General features: G+C 52.8%; 1 protein-coding gene across 6 annotated transcripts in view; it reads right to left on the bottom strand.

The window, feature by feature from the left end:
- SEPTIN9 (septin 9) overlaps nucleotides 1-15,922 on the bottom strand; it is a 198,502-nt gene that overhangs the window by 85,722 nt on the left and 96,858 nt on the right. For 4 of the 6 annotated variants that reach the window (XM_075014837.1, XM_075014840.1, XM_075014839.1 and 1 more), the window contains one exon: nucleotides 7,495-8,154. In XM_075014837.1, the coding sequence (XP_074870938.1) occupies nucleotides 7,495-8,154 (660 nt within the window). Of the gene's footprint in view, nucleotides 1-7,494; nucleotides 8,155-9,878; nucleotides 9,904-10,919; nucleotides 11,172-15,922 lie in introns of those variants that run through there. The other 2 variants (XM_075014842.1, XM_075014841.1) reach the window with 2 other exon arrangements.

The following is a 15,922-nucleotide window of genomic DNA, read 5'->3' as shown; positions in this document are numbered from 1 at the left end:
CAGAGTCCCACATTTTGCAATGTGGACGCAGCCCCAGCTGCAAGTGCGATATGAACACACTAGCCCGGCTCTGAGACCTGGGCCCAGCAAGTGTAAAGTCAGGTGTACATGCAGCATGGCCTTGGAAACACCAAGTGCACAAGCCCCACTGCCCCAGATCCAGGCTTAGGATACGTCTACGCTGCCCAGTAAGTCTGCAAGGAGCCAGTGTCCCAGCCTGATGTGATAAAGTGCCCAGCATCTGCCTTTTGGAGACAACGGAGGCCTTGACCCCTTCAGGCCTTTAAAAAGTCCAAGCATGCTGTTCCACGCATCGTCCTTGGCCATTCTCGGCCATAAACATCAGGCTGATGCACAGAAATGAGAGAAAGCCCTTTCGGTCATCCAGCCCAGGGCAGGGTGGTCCCTCCTGTGCTCAGCCAGGACTAAGAACCGGAACAGCTGGGCTCCCACCACTTCATCTGAAGACTATTCCACAGGACAACTGAACGCCTGGTAGGCGCATCACCCAATTCACTGCAGCCCCCGGGGCCAACAAATGCCTCCTTTTATCCAAGTTTGGCTGACCTCAAAACGAGGGGAGGAGACACCGAATCAGCTAAAAAAGGAAATAAATCCAAAGTTTGGCCTGCAGTCAGGCTGGAAAGGAGAGGCTGGTGTGAAAGAGGGGAAATCTGCCATATCAAACGATATTAACAACAGCTTGAGTCAGTAACGAGGCCTCACTGGCCCACAAACACACGCCTGTGTAATACTCTGTATCTTGGGGGAAATCATAATAGACCTTCTCTGTCCAAATATAGCTCCTTATCCCTGCCCGTGCTGGTTTGCAGGACTGGTAACGGACGTCAGAGCCTTCCACCCACAGGTCACCAGCAAAAGTTATTCCCCACTTGCTGGCGTGGGAGACAAGCTCGGCAGGCCTCAGAGCTACTCTCAACAGGCAGGTGGGCGCCCGCGTCAGAAAACCACCCTCACAGCTGCCACAGCTGACCAGCCCAAGAGGAAATGAGCCTGGATGTTGAACGACCCTATTGCTACTCCAGAGCAGCATCTAGGAGCTCTGGCAGAGAACAGGGACGTTTGCTTTATGCCGCACCCGCCAGCGGGGGGGGGGGGGGGGGGGAGGACAAAGAGCTTCGTTTGTTGTCAAACTCATGTTGCTACCCTGATTGTGTGCAACCTGTGTAGTGAGACAGGCCTGTCTCCCCTCTCGTGCTCTCCCCCCTTTCCCTCCAATCACTGGCGCTGCAGGTTTTCCTTTTTCCAAATTATCTCATATTTGGCATCTGCTCCCCAGGCCCAGAGTTGGATTGGAAGAGGTCCATTTTTTATTCCCAGCTCCCGCCCCGCTCTCAGGCTCTCCCATATCTCCAGCTGCATGTGCACACACCACACACACACAACCTAGCCCCGATGTGTCAGCTGGTTTTAAGGGAATGTTTCCCCACAGCTTTACGCTCTCCATGCAGTTAAATGGCTGTGCAGCTCAGGGATTTGGAAAGGATTACTCACTGCTTACCCACACATCCCTAGCCTTTCATTTCAGGGTAGAGTGGCTTTGTTTATTGTCTTTAACCCTCCTCCAACCTTCCGAGGCCAAAGAGCCGCATCCCAACAGGGTCTTGACAAAACAGACCTGGTGCCTGGCAAGCACATTCCATTTCTCCATGCCCAAACCTCTCTCAATAAGGAGAGCCCCAGGCATCAATACCGCCTTCAAAACAACGGTGCCCTCTTCTCAATGGTCCCTCCCAATAGGGTCTTCCTCACAAGAGCCTTTTCCCAGCAATGAAGTTTCACCTTCCAGAGTGCTCCCAGGGCAGAAGGTCCCTTTCACAAGATGTGCATCCTCACAGATAGGGTTACAGACTTTACCTCTTCGTATAACTATTTTCATCCGCTTCGTGGATGCCTTACCCCTTAACACAACCACTCTGCACCACGAGGGAGCCCCTTCAGCTAAGATGACAAAGCCGTGCAATATAGAGAGATGAATTAAGCTGCAGCACCCTTGCAGAGGAAGCTAAAAAGAATGACATTCACTTCACACAGGAGCATTCAGAGAACCAGAGAGAGGAGATAATTTGTCACCTTGGACAAGTTAATAGAGGAAGAGGAGACAAGGGAACCAGACGTTCTAGATCCCTCTCGTAAGCACAAAACAACTCCGCTGCTAAGGCACCCAGCGTCGTGCTCACCATGGGATGCCAGGACGGGAACTTAGCTTCTCCCAACAATTTAACAACAAATCAGGTGTCTACTGGACATAGAAAATCTTCAACTGTAGAGACGTCTGCGCCCTGAGCATCTCTCCCTGGTGTGTCTCCACGTATTTTTGCTGCTCTAACGCATTCGTGTATGTATTATGCACATGTGGAAAGCTTGTGTTTGAAAATATCTGTCATGTGTACTGTGTGCATTTGTGCCTGTATGAGTACACGTGTGTGCCGGCCTGCAGATGTGTAATGTCAAAATTGCAACACTAGTGACCACAACGGGATGGAACCATGAAACCAGGAACACCTGAAACATGCTGCTCAACTCCCCAGACAAGAGGGATCTTGCAAAATTAGTCATTACTAATTATTTGAGACTCTTCCTGAAGGATCAGGCTGGCACACGTCCCACCCAAAGGGAAGCCTCAATCTCTCCCCCTTGAGAAGGGCCTGCGGGTGTCTCTGGATGCGACATACTGGTTGGTACACACACAACTCCCTCCCCATTCTCCTGTCCCGGATATGATGTGGAAGGGAATTTTAGTGCTGCACCTAACAGAATTCCCCTGGCACCATCTGCCAAGCTAAAAGAGAGATGGGTGTTGTGGAGGCAGTGAGGAAAACAGGTGCCAAGGTGATGCCTGGCAAAGGGCAGCAGAGGAGAGGCTGTTGGGAATGCAGTAACAAAGCACACCTTGGAGAAGAGAAATCCTACAGTTGGCCAATCCCAGCTCAGCCACCACCAGGGCAGGGATCCATATTCTGGCATTAACATACCTGGGGCAGAGTCCTGCCTGCCTCAAACGGGAGGAAAGGGGCAGCAAAGGCGGTGTGAACACCCCACCCAGTGAAGAGCACCCCTCCCCAGGAAGATCCAGCACAGGGGGTGTTATAGAGTGGCTCGGAGTAAGTTATGGGATGCATCAGGAACAGGAAGGAAGGGACCAAGGAGAATATTGCACCTGGCCCTGCCACAGCAGCTGTAAAGGCCACAGCAGAGGGAGCTGCATCACCAGGGCGGACCCAAGGTCAGGTCGCTGAAGGTTCAGTCCACAGGCCTAGAGCATTTTACAAGGCCCCAACGGCCCGTTCTCAGAGGTGTAGGCCAGCCAGCCGCTTCGGATGGATGGAGTCCAGGGTGCTGGGACCTGCAGCATCCATGGCCTGCATGCCTGCGTTCAGGTGCGTGTATCTGTTGGATGCACGGAACGCTACCTTGGAGCTGGGCGAGCTTTGAGCACAGGGTTTGCTACCTCACGAGTCAGTACACGGCTGCTCTGCCACCCAGGCTTCCCCCAGCAGGCTCACTAGGCCTGAGGTAACCCGGAGGAAGCTGTTTGCACATTGTTTACAGTGACTGCTGCCTATAGACTAGACCACATCTGAGGCTGCCTCTTGTCACCTGCTGGGGGATGGAATAGGTTAGCCAAGAAGATTAATCTCCCCTCCCCCTGGTCTCTGAAGGCTCAGAGCAACCGAAGCACAGGTTTGCCGCCATCCTCTGCAACCGCACCAACATGCAAATTCTGCTCGGCTGCCACGGAAGCTCGGGCAACTGAGCAGCTCAGCCCACACCAGGGACTCATCTGGGCTCCATCACCGCAGCACCTGGACCCCCCTCAGTCTGTAGTGCATTTACCCTCAAACGCTCCCGCGCAAGGTACAGCACCGCGTTGCAGATGGGCGCTCAGTGTGTCTATCTGGCAAAGGAACTCTTGCAGCTGGTCTGGGGTCAGCTGACTCAGGCTCCAGAGGCTCAGACTACAGGGCAGTAAAACTGCAGTAGACCCTTGTGCGTGGGCTGTGGTGGGAGCCGAGGGTTGCAGACAAGCACGAATGTCTACACCACAATTTTACAGCCCGGCAGCCTGAACCCAGGAGCCTGAGTCAGCTGACTCAGGCCAGGCCCCAACATTTAACTGCAATGCAGACATCCCGAGTGACTTGCCCGCGGTCACAAATAAGCACACGGCACAGTAGAAACACACTCCAGATCCCAGCCTAACAGCTTAATCACTGGACCATCCTTCCAGCAGACTGGAAGTAGCCGGACATCAGTTCAACACCTGAAAGGAGCCACCACCTGATGCAGCTTGCTGTCACGTTAAGCGAATGGGTATTTACGATGGGGTATTCTGCAGCCGGAGCCCTCCTATGTGTTGTCGCTCTGGGGAAAAGCCGAGAAATTAACAGACTGGGGTGGTGGATGGAGGGGTCATGCCCTCCATCCCTAGAGAAGATCCTTTCAAGTCAGGAGGCAGGGGTACAACACTACAGAGGAAGGGAGGAAATGTTTGCATAGATGCTGCTTGCTCTCAGAAAAGATACTTCAAGGGTTTCAGTCTCCAGGACTGTCAAAGCAGCATTTAGTGAATGCAAATGAGTGCAAAGGGGAACAAAAGCAAGAGACAGATAATCAGGTCGTGCACAATAATATTTGGATTTAAATATGCATCTAAATTAATAAGTGAGTCAGGCACAGCCCTCCAGTGCCTGGCAAGTTGCCATGTGGCTTTTGAAGCTATGCCTGTGGAAATTGCTGCTCTAAGGCAAACTTAACCCAAATTAACCACTCTCCACCCACAATAGCCTGTTCCATTTTTTTGGCTTCCTTTCCCTGCCTTTTCTCGCTGAGCTCCAGGTAACAGCTCATCTTCAACCAGCTAGTGACATGGGCGGCTGGGTGCCCAGCTCCAGCAATGTTCAGGACCCAGGAGTGTCTGCTGCACGCGGAACCGTAAAGAACCTGCCAGCGCTCAGTGCCTGAGGCAGCAGGAGGGAGGATGAGACATGATTGACAGTGTCCCTCCCTCATCCCCTTCCCCAGGGGTGAGGAGGAGAGAATAGACCAGTGGTCAGCAACCTTTCCCAGGCGTGTGCTGAAGTTTGACCTTTTGACCTCTATGTACAATTAGAGGGCGGTGATACTTTTCAAAGTCACTGACAGTCCTACAGCTTCATTCATAAACAAACTGAGCTGCAGAGTGTTACCGTGCAGGGGGCGGTCGGTGGCCCTAGCTGGTGGTTTGTTAACCCTCAGGCGCTGTGCTTTGAGCAAGCTCCCAGCTGCATGGGGAGGAAAAGGGTAGGGCTGAGCTCCCACCTGGCGTGCCAACAAAAACTGGCTCTTGGCCGGGTGCTGGGCGTTGCTGACCCTTGGAATAGACCTTGCACCCAACCAGCTGCCTAAGGGCGCATCTTCATGACGGTCTTGCGGAGGGCTGGCCTCAGAGAAAGGCACCCTGGGAAAATTTGCATTTTGATGCCCGCCGGGCCCCCTGCTGCCAAAGGCTCCTCACACTCCTCTCCCCTCATCCTCCCTCCCTGCACTATGCTCCCTTTGCCCCCAAAGCCGGCACCTCCCTCCTGGGCCCCACCCCCTGCACCGTGCTCCTTCATTCCTGCATGCTCAGCTCCTGCAGCCTGGTGGGGAAACTGAGCCACAGGGCTGCACAAAGCAGCTGGCATTGCTGCTCCCTCCTCCACTTCCCCTCAAGCAGCCCAAGGAAAGGGAGGTCACAGCTGCTGAAGCCTCTGCACAGCCCAGGTGTGGGGAGCCCTGGTGGTGTGTACTGGGGGGAGGAGGAGAGTGACTGTTTCTGACCCAGCCCCCTTCCTGCGTCACACATTTGCCTGAAGAGTTTCGGCAAAGGCAGCAGGACTGGAGGAGGGTGGGGCAGCACGAGACCACAGCACAGCTGGCGCTCACGGGAAAGAAAGTGAAGTCCCAGCAACAAGCCAGAGGAAGTCCTGAGCAGTCAATTGTTTCGGGGCTGTTTTCACGGCTCCATAAGGGAGTTTCCACCGTTGTCATACTGCAGCATCGTGCATGACCCAGCCTCTGGGACCATTTCCCAGCTGGATGAACCAGAGACGACGGAAGGGACCTCGAGAGGTCATCAAGTGCAGTCTCCCCTGCCCTCACGGCAGGGCCAAGCACCATCTAGACCAGACCAGGTAAATGACAATGGTGCACACAGAGTGAGTGTGTGTGTAGGGCCAGGGGAGCGGGGGGTGGGAAGAGAATCACTCTCCACTTGACCAATTGCTACTACAGACCAGGTCTTCTCCTCCAAGCAAAACCCCTCCGACTCTCTCTGCTGCCAGCTGTCCTCCCACAACCAAGCAGCCCAGCTGGAGGTTTAGATTGGGCTGTCAGGGAGATGCCTGAGAGGTAACAGCACAAGCCAAAGGGTGCCTGGACACCCTGGCAGAGTCTGAATGCGACAGGCTGCGAACAGGTTCCAGGGCTGGAAGGAGAGGGCATGATGGAGGCAGGTCTTCTCTATCTTCTCCATTCACTACGCCAAGCTAACAAAGCAACTGAACAATAGAGCTAAACAGGCCAGTGTTGCCTTGTAAGGAAGTCTGCTTAACTTCTTGCCAGACCGAGCTCAGATGATGGGCTGTGCGGGGGGCGGTGCGGCTGTGTAAGGCTCCGGCCATGCAAAGATCACCCCGGATCCTATTTCAGCAGTAACGCTCCGCCCACGAGGGATCCACTGACAAGAGCAGGACAAGGAGAGCAGCTCATGGTCTCCAAAGCCAGTCCTGCACCTAGCAGAGCAGGAAACTAGGAACCAGCAAAAACAAACCCAAAAGCCAGAACAGAACAAAACCTCTTTAAAGCACAAAGCGGGGAATAAAGGCCTGGTGCCGCTGAGGGAGCGGCCAGCTCTAATGCAGGATTAATCAAAACCAAGACAGGGCTAATGTAAAACAGGTCTCCAATTTCACAGCGACTCTGGTCCATAACCCAATTATAGCATCTGGCTACAAGGGCCAGAGGGAAAGAGCTCCTGATTTCTGCTAAGAGAGGCTGGGTGACTGCCCAGGCAAGACAGCAATTGCTGTCACAGTGCTGGAGTCCCACAACTGTCAGGAATGAACCGAAACAGCAAGCAACACAGGTGCCATATCCCCGCCTCCCCCATCATCCGGATGGCAGCTGTACAAAATGTCAGCAGCATCCCATTTTACAAGCCTGGCAAACAGCTGGGGAAGGGAGAGGTGCCCCTATTTTCACCTCTACTTGCAGCAAGCTTTGGAGCCTCATGGGACCTCAATGAAAATACTTCCATGCCCCCGCCAGCTCCTTAATGCTCAATAAAGCCAAACATAACAGACCCACCACCACGCGCATCTCAGTCCCAGCAGGTACAGAACCCAGGACCTTCAGCACCAGACCAGCTGAGAGAACAAGGGTAGCAGGCGCTTGCTCCCCTGGTGGGGCTGCCAGCGTTTTGCACAAGCATTTGCTGGAGGCTCTACTTACCCTCAGGGCTCTTCGGCAGGATTTCAGCCGTCACTGCTTGCGGCTTCGATTCTGGTTGGAGATGCTGACCGGTCAAGGAAGGCTCCAAATTCTCCGCCTGCCTGACAGGTGGGACTGGGGCTTCAGGAGACTTTGCCACCTGGATTTCCACCCGTTTGGTGGCAACATCGGGCAGGGGGGTACTGACTGCCTCAGCTCTCCGCTGGGGCAATTCTGGGATCTTTGAGGTTGGGGCTTCCATCCTCCGGACAGCAGACTCCTGAGGTTTGCCTATAGTGATCTCAGTCCTTCTTGGAGTGGGCTCAGGAGGTTTGTGCCCCAGCCCCTCTGCTCTCTTGAGGCCAAACCTCGATAACCCTGGAGTGGAGTTCTCCACTTGCTTGGATGAGATATCAATGGAGATTTCGGTTCTTCGTGACACTGGCTCGGGGAGTTTGGGTCCAGAGAGCTCCACCCTCCTTAGAGATGACTTAGGTGACCGTTGGCCAGAAGAGTCTGCATGTCTGGCGGGTGTTTCCGAATTCCTGGCCCCGAGATCCTGGAATTTCTGCGTGGAGCTGGATATGGTAGATCTGAGGAGAGGGTTCGGGGGTCGTCTTTGTGGCGTGGAGGAATTTGGAGACTGGTCTGCCTCCTCGACCTCGAAAGATCGCTTCAGAGCTGAAACACACGAACAGAATTCTAAATTTAAACAACATCATCATCGTGCAAAATACGTAAGACTCTATACCCCTGCTGAACACATGGGGGAACACAGGGAGAGACAACTTACAGAACTAGCCCAATGAAACACAGAGTTAGTGCCAGAAACAAGATTAGAATCCAGGAATCCCAGTTTCCAGGAAATTAACCACCAAACAGTGGGTCTTGCAACCTGCGTATCTTTTATACCTGTAGTGCAGGTTGCCTCCTCGTCAGTATTCTCCGCTCACCCCCTGGCGGGCTGCACTGCACAGGTGGAAATCAATTCACAAGATACAAGGCAGCCTGGAACCAGGTCCTAGTGGGAGCCTGCTGTTTGGCTTTAGCTTGGGTGCAGCTAGCCGTTTCAATTCTACTTCAAAGTGTGCAGAGGTACGTATACAATTTCTTAGGGCAGACTGGATTACCTGGAGCAAAGCACTGCAAACCCCCTCTCATGAAAGTGTCCAGAGCAACTGGAGAAGACCAGGAAATCCCAATAAACATACCAGTGAGAGCAAAGCTTATGTTATATGCTAGTAACAAGGGATCACACGCTGAGTAAATCCTTTGTAACAACACTTGGTATTTCCTGAGAGCCTTGCACCCAATGTTTTCCGCCCAGGAGAAAGTCAAACGTCACCCAGCTGATTAGCAGAACACCTACAGAGCCCACAACCAGCAGCGTGTGTTTTAACTGGCGGTGCACATCCACACATGCCTCAGCATACAACAAAGTTTATTCTACACAGGGATGGGAAAAAACAGAGGGAACATTGTTTCTACTCAAGGATCACCATCATCTTTAAAAACGTCAATGAATTTAGCTTCACCACAGCCCCTCTGGGCTAGGGAAACGCTACAGAAACCTTGGGGCACTATTACAGAATATCATCAGCCTCATTTTACTGATGGGGAAACTGAGGCACGGGACAGCTGAGAGATTTGTCCAGCATTGCACAGAGACAGCAGTGAAACTCAGGAGTTCTGGTTCTCAGGCCTAGGTTTCAATGTGAGCTTAGTGCTGGCTGCTTTGGGTTAATCAGTAGACTGCCCAATGTCTTTCCACCATGGCTCTCAGTCATGCGCCCGCCAGAGCCGAGTACTCCGTCGGCAGAGATGCTACAGAGCTGAACACCATTGGGAAGTTTTTCTAGCGTGCCTCCTGTGCTGTCCCATCCCAAACTCCAGGGGTCCCCAGCATTCCCTCTGGAGACAGTTTTCCCACTTACAGCAGCAACACTGACATCCCGAACCCAGGAATCACTCTGGAAAAAGCCATCAGCAGACACCTGGACCTGCACCTCAGAAATCAAAGGAAGCCCAGACCATCCTAGCAGGTTGGATTCCCCCCCACAGCCATATCAACCCACCTCTCTTCCACCAGCTGTTATCAGCTCCACCTGGGGATTCCATCCCACATTAGCCCAGGGTCAGCTAGGCCTGACTGACCCTGCCCACCCACGGAGTGAACCTCTGTTAAAGGCAGCCCACCCAGTCCCTCTGTGTCAGGCAGACGGCGCAAGAGGCGAACAGCAAGCCCACACCAGCCACGAACACGAGGGAGAGAGAGAAGAACTCACAGCTACTCTTGGTTCCTTTGCTCTGCTCCCCGGGGCTGCTGTAATAAACTAAAAGCCACTTCCTTCACAGCCCCCTCAGCCAGGGGACCGCAGTGCCTGGAAACAGGCACATCTTCCTACCTGTCCACATGCTGGGACACGCCAAAGAGCTGTGGAGACAGCATCTGCCCCAACTCTTGCTTCCTCTTTCCTGTGGGAATCCCCAGGTGGGAGCTCTGCAGGGCTTGCACCCCACAGAACTTTAAGAGGCAGCACGTAGCTGCATGAGCCCTTCCAAACCTGATGGATGCTCTGCCTAAGTCCCACCTTGCTGCCGCTGGATCCCCTAGGAGCCCCACACTGTGCAACTGCGGAGACGGACTAAGGGCAAGTCAGGCAATGAATCCAGCCGACAGCCTGCCAGCTCCTCCCCGGCAAACACAGGGCCTGCTCCAGAGAGGCAGCCCTACTGTGGCAGCCCAGTGCGTAGAGTGGCCATCTGCCTTTGTTTTAACTAAGGAGCGGGGCTTGCTGCCCTGCCCCCTAGATCAGGCTGCACGTCCCCCTTTATCTCAACAACAACCAGACAAAGGATTCGGTGCTGCAATACAAGCGTATGCGTCTGGCCACGAACAACAGTGGAGATACTGTTCAGTTGCAGCCCCTTTAAAAAAAACCAGCTTGTCCCAACTCTGCGGCATCTGTTCATTCCAGAACAGAGGAGAGGAACACACTTGTTCAGCAAACACCGAGATTCCCAGCTGCCAGGTACATCCCTTGCGCTCTCGCTGTCTGCTAGTTATCTGGGCCCTGCTCCTGTGGCCTCAGAGCACCACACAGCCCTTACTGGGTTTATCCTCAGCACCCCCTTGCAGCAGGGAAGAGCTATTCTCCTTCTTGCAAGGAGGGACCTGTGGCACAAAGGACATGCCAATTACAAGGACAAGGCGTGGTTATAGCCAGCGCAGATGTGCCTGATCACATGTTAATTTAGCTAGCTCAGGCCCTGGAAGATGTGACAACATGAGCTGTACAGAACCAGAAACCCAGGAGCCTGGTAATTCCTCCCGGGGCTAGCCCATGTTGCCGCAGCTTACTGTGCCGGGAACCGAGCTAGCTGGATTACGGCTGGCTTGGCCATCACGCTGAACTGCAATCCCGGCGCTTCCTCTCCAGACGTACCCTCCATGACTTGCCCAAGGTCGCACAGGAGCCTCTGGTGGAGCAGGGAATGAACCCTGGTCTCTGAATCCTGGTCTCCGAATCCTAGTGCCCTGACCACCGGGTGATCCTTCCTGTCCCTTCTCCTTTGGAAAGCTTCTTACAAACGTCTCCCGGCAGCCGAGTGCAGATCCCCTGCATTCCGTCTCCCAGGGGGAAGTTCCTGGAGCGCCTGGACGCAGACGAGAAGGAAGAGAGGCCTGTGACTCCTCAGTCCCTCTGACACAAGGATTTGTCAGAGCTGCAGCCTCCACCGCGCTCAGCAATAGGAACCATCTGCTCTAGTTCTCTGCAGTGTGCGGGGTCAGGGAAGCATTCCACGTGGCAGGAACTCCAGCGCTGCTTTGCCAGCGGACTGTAAACGCAGCTGCCGAATCATGCATCAGTTAAACTCATGCTCAGAAGCTTCCTCCCGCCCTCACCATGTGCTTTCAGTACTGCAAAGTACAGACCAGCCAGCTGCTGGGGAAGCACTCCAGCTGGGGCAGGCGGTGCAGGGGCTGGGATGACAACTGCAACCCGGGGCAGATTAAAACAGCCCTGCCCACACGTGGCTCTGTGAAGAGCAGAGCCGGACCTGAGCGGGAAGCTGCACGACTCGTTGGCGTAATCTGCAGTGCCTGGATCTGCCACCAGTCCCTCGCTGGCTGGAGTTTTAGGGACAATTTAAAACTTACATCTTCCGAGCCTCTCCATGTGCGTTTAGATTCCCTGGGTTAGCAACACAGCTGTTCGGCTCCGCGGGCCATGTTCAGAAGTGAGGGGAAGGGTGTGTTACACCTGGGTGAGTAGCTGCAAGTCTGGGAGCCTGGGCATGGAGGGGACAAGCCACCTTTGACTCCACTAGCAGGGCACTTGGGATCAGAGCAGCTGTGGATTTCTCCATGCCTAGGGCTCAGAACACTCTGGTTTGATAAACAGCATCTCAGCAGAAACACGACAGCAAGGGTGGGGAAACCCGGACCATGGTCCGGGCCACAACTTGTCTGGATACAGACCCCAAGGCTTGGGCTCCGCTCCCCAGCATTTGACACATGGTAGGAGGGAGAGCCCCAGGCGTCACAGACCAGATCAGACAAACCGGGACTGGATCCTGATGAGGATAGGGCAGGAAGAGGTTCTGTGAGATACCACTATCGCTTGCCCCGCCCCCAGCACAGGACACGGGTGATGTATGCAATGCTAAAGTGGGGCGGGGGGGGAAGATTTACAATTTTTCTGTAGTGGAAACTTCCCCGAAAGTGTCTGGAAACTGCAGAGAGCTTAACTCAGAACACGGGGGAGGATGAAGCAAACAGCCGTCTGACATGGCCAGTTGAATGTAAAGAATCGCTCTTCTCCAGCTCATTTGAGCCACCACAAGTGCAACCGCAGACTGGAATAGGATGGCTCAAAACACCTCCATGGCACAATTCAAATCTTCCTGCTGACCTCGCTGGGCTTTGAATCCGGCTCTCCAGAATGGTTCCTCAGGCTTTGGGCGACATCTCTCTAGAACCCCGTCGGTCCCCTCCCTATTGATCACTGCAAGCCTTTTCCACAAAGGAGGACAACTACCAGATCCTGGAAGCAAAGGGCGAGCTGGTGGCCTGATCAAAGAGGTTTTCAGACCAGCCCAGGAATGCATAAGACAGCCACAAAGATACAGAACCAACTGCTGGGCAACCAGCTCCAGGCTGCTGAGCGCTGCAGGAGGGACCACCCTGCCTCCTATTCAGTCTTGGGCAGGGGCCGTGCTCCATGCTCCTGGGGGGAAGGAAGGAAAGCATTTCTGCCCTGCAAGCGGAAGCATGGGCTTTTGAGCAGAGTGCTTCTATCTAAGGCACCATGGGGCCCCAGACTACCTGGGTTTAGGGCTGTGTCAGCCCATGGCACACATTGTCACCTCCTCAGCGTCCCTGCTGCTTGGCTTGCCTCCTCTTCTTGCTCTTTCCTGCTTCGCATCACCACGCCCCTGCACACAGCAGCTGAGCAAAGAAACGGGCAGGAAGCAAAACAATCCCAGAGAAAAGAAAAAAAAAAACTAAAACACATGGGAGAGTTTAAAAATAGCCAGCCCAGCCCGGAGCCAAGAGAAGGGAAGCAAACAGCCATATTCCTAGGGCCCCGCCTCCTGGCTTCCTGGAGGGAAGTTGGCTTATTAATTAAAACAATAGCAGCAAAATCAAGGCTAATGCTGCAGATGAGCCCTGAGGGCAGGCCCTGAGCACTAGTCCTGCTGGGTCCCAACGGGGTCATGGCTGCAGATTCATTGTGTGGCTCTTCATGGTTACTTGACTAATACCCACAAGGCCAGATCTTTAGAGGCACTTTTCTTCGCTACCTGCAACAGGGTTGAAGCCTCCCTGCTCCAACCTACACCACAAATCAATTATCCACAGTGCTGAACCCTCAAGAGTGTGTATTGGGCATTTATGCCACAGAGGGATTCACCCTGAAGACCTTAGGCAGTTTCCATAGTATCACTGTTTGTTGAACTACTGCCCTGTTCTGCTGCAGAGGTGGCTGCATTTTAGTGCATGGTGAATTAATTATGCCTGTGTAACAATGACAGACCCCAGTTATCAGTGGGCAGGACTAAACCTGGGACTTCAGGAGCTAAAAGTCAGGTGGCTTTTAGCCAAGTCTGTAGAAAAAAGAATCATCGACTCCTAGAGCGGGAAGGGATCTCAGGAGGTCATTGAGTCCAGCCCCCTGCCTAAAGCAGGATCAACCGCAACGAAATCATTCCAGCCAGGACTTTGTCAAGCTTGGACTTAGAAACCTCTAGAGATGGAGATTCCACCAGCTCTCTCAGTAATGCATTCCAGTGATTCACCACCCTCCTAGGGAAATAGTTTTTCCGAATATCCAACTTCCCCCTCCCCCTCTGTAACTTGAGACCATTGCTCCTTGATCTGCCGTCCCTCACTACTGAGAACAGCCTCTCTCCATTCTCTTCAGGAAGCTGAAGGCTGCTATCAAATTGCCCCTCACTCTTCTCTTCTGCACATTAAATAAGCCCAAATCCCTCAGCTTCTCCTTGTAGGTCATGTGCTTCAGACCCCTAATCATTTTGGTTGCCCTCTGCTGGACCTGCTCCACATCCTTTCTGTACTGGGGGCCCCAGAAGGGGACACAATGACTCCAGATGTGGCCTCACCAGTGCCGAACAGAGGGGAATAACAACTTCTCTAGAGCTGCTGGAAATGCTCCTCCTAATGCACTCCAATATGACGTTAGCTTTCTTGGCTACAAGGGCACACTGTTGACTCATATCCAGTTCTCATCCAGTGTAATCCCTGTGTCATTTTCTGCTGCACTGCTAAGTAGCCAGTCAGTCCCCAGCCTGTAACAACGCTTGGGATTCTTCCATCCCAAGGGCAGGACTCTGCACTTCTTGTTGAACCTCATCAGATTTATTTTGGCCCAATCCTCCAATCCGCCTGTGTCACTCTGGACCCCATCCCTACCCTCCAATATATCCACCTCTCCCTCCATCTTTGTGCCACGTGCAAATTTGCTGAGGGTACAATCCATCCCCTCATCCAGGTCATTAACAAAGATGATGAACAAAACCAGCCCTAGAATTGATCACTGGGGCACTCCACTTGAAACTGACCACGAACCAGACACCAAGCCATTGATCACTACCCGCTGGGCCCAACCATCTAGCCAGCTTTCTATCCACCTTACTGTCCATTTATCCAATCCATACTTCCTTAACTTATGGGCAAGAATATTGCGGGAGACTGACTGTCTCAAAAGCTTTGCTGGAGTCAAGGTATATCACATTGACTGACTTCCCCATGCCCAAAGAACCAGTTACCTCATCATAGAAGCTGATCAGACTGGTCAGGCATGACTTGCCCTTGGTGAATCCATATTGACTATTCCTGATCCAATTTCCCCTCTTCCAAGTGCTTCAAAACGGATTCCTGGAGGATCCTCTCCAGTATTTTTCCAGGGTGTGAGGTAAGGCTGACCTGTCTATAGTTCCCTGGATTATCCTCCTTTCCTTTTTTAAAGATGGGCACCACATTTGCCTTTTTCCAACCATCTGGGCCCTCTCTCAATCTCCACGAGTCTTCAAAGATAATAGACAAAGGCTCTGCAATGACATTTGCCAATTCCCTCAGTACCCTTGGATGCATTAAATCTGGATCTGAGGATTTGCATATGTCCAGATTTTCTAAATAGCCCTTAACCTGTTCCTTCCCCACGGAGGTCTGCCCACCTCCTTCCCATACTGCAGTGCCTAGTGCACTAGTCTAGGAGCTGACCTTGTCTGTGAAGACAGAGGCAAAAAAAAACATTGAGTACCCTCTTCTTGTTAACACAGCCTTTAGAAACCCTTCTTGTTGCCCTTCACATTCTTTGCTAGCTGCAGTTCCAATAGTGCTTTCGCTTTCCTGACTACTTCCCAGCATTCTCCAGCAATATATTCATAGTCCTCTTCAGTCATCTGTCCAAGTTTCTACTTCTTATATGTAACAGAGAGGTAGCCCTGTTAGTCTCTATTCTAACAAAACAAAACAGCAGTCATGTAGCACTTTAAAGACTAACCAAATGATTTATTAGGTAATGAGCTTTCGTGCGATAGACCCACTTCTTCAGATCTTCTTATACGTGTCCTTTCTGAGTTTAAGCTCACCAATGATTTCCCTGGTAAGCCAAGCTGGTTGCCTACCGCATTTGCTTTCCTTACAGCACATCAAGCTGGGTTTGTTCCTGTGCCTTCAATAAGGCTTCTTTAAAATACTGACTGCTCTCCCGGACTCATTTCCCCTTCATATTAGTTTCCCAGGGGATCCTGCACATAGTTCTCTGGCTCACTCACAGACTCACTTCTCTCTTTCTTTTCTTAGTGCCACTAGAGAGGACAGAACACCCCACGCAGCAGGTGTGTGGCTTACGCCTCTGTGTACCATCTAAAGCCTCTGGGATGAAAGACACTTGCAAACATACACTATTGCTGTTTCCTC

This window comes from Carettochelys insculpta, chromosome 20, assembly GCF_033958435.1.
Source record: "Carettochelys insculpta isolate YL-2023 chromosome 20, ASM3395843v1, whole genome shotgun sequence".
NCBI classification, from domain to species: domain Eukaryota; kingdom Metazoa; phylum Chordata; order Testudines; family Carettochelyidae; genus Carettochelys; species Carettochelys insculpta.
The sequence above is the reverse complement of the archived record's forward strand: the minus strand, read 5'-3'. Positions and strand labels throughout refer to the sequence as shown.